Genomic DNA, 6338 nt, shown 5'->3' with positions numbered 1-6338 from the left:
CCCCCCACTGCCCCCCATTACCCTTCCAACCCCAATCCCCCCTGTTTCCCACCCCACCGATTCCCCGCAGGACCCCGCCCAAGCCCCCGCCCTGCGCGCACCGCCGGGGCCGCCCGTCGCGGTCGGGAGGCAGCAGCGTCAGGGGGCCCGAGGGGCGCCGCAGCAGCGCCCGCAGCAGCCGGGGGTCCCCGCGGGGAAGGGGACGGTGTCCCACGCGCAGCAGCCGCGTCCCGGGCCGCAGCCCCGCGGTCTCGGCGAAGGAGAACCGCGTCACGGCCGTCACGACCCCCGAGGGGTCCACGCGGAATCCCCGGCGGCCCCCGGCCCCCCGCGGCAGCGCCAGCTCCCGCGCCTCGCACCCCCGCGTTACCGCCTGCGGGGGGGACACACCGGGTCAGGGAGGGCACGGGGACCCCGACAGAGCCCCCCGCGCCTCGCACCCCCGCATCACCACCTGCGGGGGGGGCATCGAGTGGGAGGGGTTCAGGGATCTGCGGGGATCCTGACAGGGACCCCCGGGGGGTGACCCAGTATCAGCCCATGGGAACCCCAACACTGACCCCATGGGGCACCCTATGGACAACTGCCCTGTCTGAGCCCCACAGCACACCCCCGTAGTCCCCCATCCCTGCCCTACCGCACCCCCCACTGCCCCCCGAGCCTGACCCATTGCCCTCCCCACTGCCCCCTTTTCCCCCCCAGTTTGCCCCGCCATCCCTGCCCCATTCCTGGCCCCCCCATTGCCCCCTGCCCCGCTCACCTGGAGCCTGGCCACCACCTGTGGGGCAGCGCCGTGGGGCAGCCGCAGCCCCAGCCACTCGCCCGCCCCATAGAAGATCTCAAGGCGCCCCTCGGCGAACCCCCAGCCCAGCACGTCCCGGCAGGCGCAGCTGAACAGCACCCCGGGGGGGAGGGCGACTGTCCCCGGGTGGGGGGCAGCGGCCCCTTGGGGGGGCGCGGCCATCCCCGCGTTACGTGGGGGTTCCCCTTGCTGTGGGGCAACCGTCCCTGGGTGGGGGGTGACCGTTCCTGAGTGGGTGGGGGGCTCCCCTGGGTGTGGGGGGAGCACCCCTGGGTTTGGGGGAAACTTCCCCGGCTGAGGGGCGATCGCCCTTGCGTGGGGGTCGACCGTCCCTTGATCACGGGGGGGATTCCCTGGGTTGAGGGCGAGCCCCCCGGACCGGTTGGTGACCGCCCCGGGTGGCGCGGCGACCACCACCACCCTCTCCGCCGCTACCCCCAGTAGACACGGCACCTCGGCCCCCCCGGGCCCCCCCTGCGCGCGCGCCCCCCACACCAGCGCCCCCGCCACCGCCGCGCCCCCCGCGCGCCCCGCGCTCCCCCGGCGCCGTCCCCCGAGGGCGGGCAGCCCACGGGGGGGCGCGGGCAGCGGGGCCCCCCCGCCGTGGGCGCGCAGCAGCTCCTGCAGGTACTGGCGGCGGGTGCGCGCGGCCATGGCCCCCAGGCGGCCCCCCCGCGCCGCCGCGTTCTCCCCGTTGATGGCTTTGGCCAGCAGGAACGGGCGCAGCCCCGCGCCCCCCAAAAAGCGCTGCCCTGCCGCCAGCGCCGGCCCGAACGGGGGGGTCTCCTCCGGCCGCACCACCGCCACACTGCGGAGAGACCCCCAGAGGGGGCGGGGGGGCGGTTAGGGACCCCAGAACGCGGGTGAGACTCCCAGAGCCCAGGAGAGACTCCCAGAGCCCAGGAGAGACTCTCCTAGGGAACTCTGCCAGACCCCCAGGGGGCAGGACAGACCCTCAAGAACCAGGAGAGAGCCCGAGGGATTGGGGGAGACTCCCAGGAATCCCAAGAGCCCTGTGACACCCTCAGAGACCCTGGGAGAGACCCCAAGAGCCCATGTAAGCAGTACAGGGCCCGTGCTGGCCCCCTCCAGCCCTCGCATAAACCCCCAGACCCCTTGTGAGTCCCCCAGGGCCCATGCAAGCCCCTCAAGAACCACGCATCACCCCCAAAGCCCAGGAGGGACCCCCCCAGAGTCCATGAGAGGCTCCCCAGCCCTGCATGAGCCACTGGGGACCCCCAGACACCCCTGTATGAGCCCCACACCCTTTAGGAGCCCTTGGGGATCCCCAGACCCCCTGTACAAAATCTCCAGCACCTGTCTGAGACCCTTGGAGACCTCCAGACCCTCTTTAGGACCCCCAAAACTCCCTGTATGAGCCCCCCAAGCCCAAGAGCCTTGGGGACCCCTGGCCCCACCTGTAGGTGGTGTGGGGGGTGCAGGGCTCGTGCACCCGCACCACGATGAAGATGTGCTGGAAGTGGCTGCGCAGGGCACGGGGGGAGAAGGGCCGTGCCCCCGGCTCCTGGAACACGATTGTCACGATGTCGTTCCCGATGTGGCGCTTCCGCAGCAGCTGGTGGGGAAAGGGGGGAGTCAGAGTCCCAAAAGTGTCCAGGGGGGGCAGAGATAGGGAACCCCTACAGACTGCTGGGAACACTCAGCATCCCCCAAAAACCTTTGGGACCTTCAGACCCCCCCAGCTGCCTTAGAAATCCCCAAACCCCCTTGGAATCCTCCCATTCCCTGGGACTCCTGGACCTGCTGCGACTTAATGGACCCCCAGCCCCATGACCCCAGGCACCCCTGTGACCCACCCCCCTCCATACCTGCTGGGAGTTGCAAGGGGTGAAGGGCAGCATGGGGGCACCCCAGACCCTATGGACCCCCACAACCCCTGCCATGACCCCCCCTAACCCCCTGTACCTGCTGGGGGTTGCGGGGAGTGAAGGGCAGCATGGTGCTCACGTGGAACATCACCTCGTAGCCGTGGTACGTCGTGTACAGCGAGTGGGTCCCCGTGGAGTCAGCTGAGGGGGCACAGCCTAAGCCCCCACTCTGCCAGAGACCCCTGGCCCCTCAAGGCCCCGTGTCCCCAGGTCTCCCTGTATCCACATCCCCTCATCCCCATCTCCATGTCCCCTCATCCCCTTGTGTCCCCCGTGTCCCATCCTCCCTGTCCCCACCAGGTCCCCGTGTCCCTTCCCCTACGTCCTCATGTTCCCCCCAACCCCTGTGTCCCCATGTCCCTCTATCCTCACAGTAGCCATGTCCCCATCCCCGTGTGCCACGTCCCCCTCACCCCCATGTCTCCCTCTCCCCTCGATGTCCCCCCGTGTCCCTCTGTGTCCCCGTATGCCACCCTGTCCTCCCACGTGTCCCCGTGTCCCCGTGTCCCGGGTCTCACTGCGGGTGTCCAGCTGTGCCCGGTACCCGGCGAAGCCGCGCAGCCTCACGCGGGTGCCCAGCAGTGCCAGGAACTGCTCGAAGGCAGGGCCGGGCTCCTCGTTGTTGTACATCTCCTCCTCGGAGCCCTGCCCCCCCCGGCAGTACAGCACCCCCACCTTGCGCTGCCGGCTCACCTGGGGGGATGAGGGACGTGAGTGGGGCACAGGGAGTTCCCAGGGAGCGCGCAGGGAACACGCACAGACCCCTCCCACGAGGGCCTGCACTGGTGCAAACCCCACCCTCGTGCACACCAGGTCCTAGTGCAAGGCCTGAACCCTTGCAAACCCCACCCTGTGCACGCCCCACCCTTGTACAAGCCCTGCCCGCGTGTGAGCCCCAGGTCCGGTGCAATGCAATCCTTGTGCAAGCCCCCCCTAAGCCCCCCCTAAGCCCCCCCCCCCAAGCCCCCCCCCCAAAGCCCCCTCACACAAGCCCCTCCTCTTGCAAGCTCCCCCTCACCCCCTGCTCATCCAGCTTGAGGAGGGTCTCCTGCACGGCGGGGGAGGGGGCGAGGCGCAGCCCCCCCACCATCAGCCCAGGCAGCACCAGCTCCAGCAGCTTCCGGGGGGGGACCCCTCGCGCCCCCGAGGGGCGAGAGCCGGGGGGCAGCGCCTCCTCCAGAACCGACCCCCGCAGCGTCCGTGGCTGGGGGGGGATACAGGAAGGGTCAGGGTGGGGGCACCTTCATGGAACCCCCACACTGCCCTTGGCCCTCATGGGCACCCCTGAGACCCCCTGAAGCCCATGGGGATCACCCCATAGGGCCTCTGGGACCCCCAGGTGTCCCCCCAACTTCATCCATCCTCCCGAACCCCACCCACCCCCTCCAATCCCCTGGACCCACCCTAGAACTTCTGAAGCCCCTCATCCCCTTGTACCCACCCAGCCCTTCTGGGACCTCCCTGATTCTCCTGGCACCCCCAGCTCCCTCCTCCCTCCTGGATGCCTCCCAGCACCCCCCTGTCACCTGGCAGGTGCGCAGGATGATCCTGTGCAGCACTTGGGCCCGAGGTCCCTCCTTCTCCTCCCGCCGAAGGGACACGGCCACGGGCCCCAGCCGGGGGTCCTCACCCAGCAGGTTCTGGTGCTCTGGGAGCAGCCCAGGGGGGTCGGGAGGCCGTATGGCCCTTCCCAGCCCCCCTACAGCTCCCCGTGGCCCCACCGGCTGTCCCTGCCAGCAGGTTCTGGTGCTCTGGGGGGCCGGGGGGGATGGGGGAGGGACGGGACCACCACAGCCCCCCCCCCACCACATCCCCTGCCCCCCCTCACCTTTCCCATAGAAGTACTTGCGATAGTACTCGGCGCCGTCGTCGCTGTGCTCGATGGGGTGGGGGGGTCGCGCCCCCGCCGGGGGCTCCTCCAGCACCGCAACCGCTGCGTTCGGCAGCTGCCCGGGCCCGGGGGGGCCGCGGGGGGGGCCCAGCCCTGGCTCCTGCTCTCCCCCCGTCTCACAGCAGAAGCGGGGACAGCTCAGCACCAGGGCCTCGGGGTCGGGAGGAGCCCCGTGGGGCCCAGGGGGCTCCTCGGGCTCCAGGTGGGCGGCAGAAGCCCCCGAGGTGGGGCCCGGGTCGGCCGTGGGGGGCTCGGCCGGGTCGAAGAGGATGCTCTGCACGTCGTAGTGAGCGAGGAGGGAGCTCCAGGGGGGGTGGGGGAAGAAATCGGGGTCCCCCCCGCCGGCCGCAAGTCCCAACAGCAGCAGAGGGTCGCGGAAGCGGGGGGACGTGGGGCTGCCCCCCCCGGCCGCCTCCTCGTGGCTCTGGGTGCGGGCCCGAGGGAACACTATCCCCGGAGACCCCTTCTCCTCCGGGGACCCCGCAAGGGCCGCCTCGCTGCTGCTGCGCTGCAGGGGGGCGGCCCCCCCCGGGGACGTGGGCGACAAGGGGGCCCCCCCGGCCGCGCTGGGGGGAGCGGGGGGTGGGGGCGGCCGGGCCGAGGGGCCCCGCATCTTGCGGAGGAAGAGGTCGTCGGACTGCATGGCCCCCCCGGGACCCCCCGGGATCCCCCCGAGGTTCCTTAGGACCCCTCTGAGACTCCTTGGGACCCCTCTATTCCCCCCTGAGACCCCTAGGGACTAGCTAGGACCCCCCTGAGACCCCCCGGGATACCCCTGATCCCCCCTAGGGAACACCCCCGTAACCCTCAGGAACCCCAAGGGACTCTCAGGGACTCCTTAGGACCCTCCTGGGGGTCTCTGGCACCTCTCCAGCCACCCAGCCCCCCCAGCCCCCCCCCAGTAGTAGCGGAGACCCGCACCCAGGGATTAGTCAATGGAAGCGTGGGAACGGAGTCCATGCCCCGATTGGGTGCCCGGGAATTCCCGCGTGCGGAGGCTCCGCCCCTTTTCCCACGCGCCCCTTCCCGGGTCGCGGTTAATGGGGGCAACCCGGGGGGGCCGGGGGGGCTCCGGCCGCGGCGCTCTCTGGGGCGGGGAGGGACGGCGGCACCTGAGGAGGGACAGGGAGTCAGTGGGGGCTCGGGGGCGCTCCTCAGCCCTCCACGCCCCATCCCCGTGTCCCTCTGTCCCTCCGTGTCTGTCCCTCCATCCCCAGTCAACCCACAGGCCCCCTTTGCCCTCCCCGCCTCGCCCACTCCGCTGCAGGGACCCCAGAACAGGGTTGAGGGTGGGGGTCCCCTTGGACCCCCACGGACACCCGGGTCCTTCCTTTGCCTGGGTCCTGGCCTGGCCCTCTGTGCCCCCCTCGGCTCCGTGGGGTCTGGGGGGGCTCGGTGGGAAGTTGTGGAGCTGGGGGAGTTCGAGGGGGGGCCCGGACGTGCCGCCGCCGGCGGTTTCCTGCCTTACAGGAAGTGTCAGCCGCCGACGGCCCCCCAAGAGCTGCCCCCCAAGTGCTCCCCCTAGCCCCCCGCACTGATCCCCACCCCCGGGGGGTCCCCCCCAACTCCAGCGACCTCCCCGACGATGGGTCCCCGCTCCTGACCTTGTCCCCGGTGTGAACTCGGGCGTCCGGGCTCCCCCCCAACTTCCCTCCTCCGGCTGCAGGACCCGGCGTCCGGCCCCCCCCAGAGGAAACGGCGTCCGGCTCCCCTGACTCCCCCCGGGCACCAAGGCCCCTCCCCGCCCCCCTCCCCC

General features: G+C 71.4%; 1 protein-coding gene across 1 annotated transcript in view; it reads right to left on the bottom strand.

Annotated features, from left to right (window-relative positions):
• The window catches only part of LOC108509992 (signal-induced proliferation-associated protein 1-like), a 6852-nt gene extending 1657 nt beyond the window's left edge, over positions 1 to 5195 (bottom strand). Inside the window, exons 1-8 of the mRNA XM_017839625.1 lie at positions 4520 to 5195; positions 4218 to 4339; positions 3710 to 3895; positions 3210 to 3384; positions 2729 to 2832; positions 2221 to 2378; positions 761 to 1610; positions 102 to 373 (exon numbers count right to left, since the gene is read on the bottom strand). Of these exons, the coding sequence (XP_017695114.1) occupies positions 102 to 373; positions 761 to 1610; positions 2221 to 2378; positions 2729 to 2832; positions 3210 to 3384; positions 3710 to 3895; positions 4218 to 4339; positions 4520 to 5195 (2543 nt within the window). The remainder of the gene's footprint in view (positions 1 to 101; positions 374 to 760; positions 1611 to 2220; positions 2379 to 2728; positions 2833 to 3209; positions 3385 to 3709; positions 3896 to 4217; positions 4340 to 4519) is intronic.
• Positions 5196 to 6338: the final 1143 nt, after the last annotated feature.

This window comes from Lepidothrix coronata, unplaced genomic scaffold (assembly GCF_001604755.1).
Source record: "Lepidothrix coronata isolate B3197 unplaced genomic scaffold, Lepidothrix_coronata-1.0 Scaffold442, whole genome shotgun sequence".
NCBI classification, from domain to species: Eukaryota; Metazoa; Chordata; class Aves; order Passeriformes; family Pipridae; genus Lepidothrix; species Lepidothrix coronata.
The sequence above is the reverse complement of the archived record's forward strand: the minus strand, read 5'-3'. Positions and strand labels throughout refer to the sequence as shown.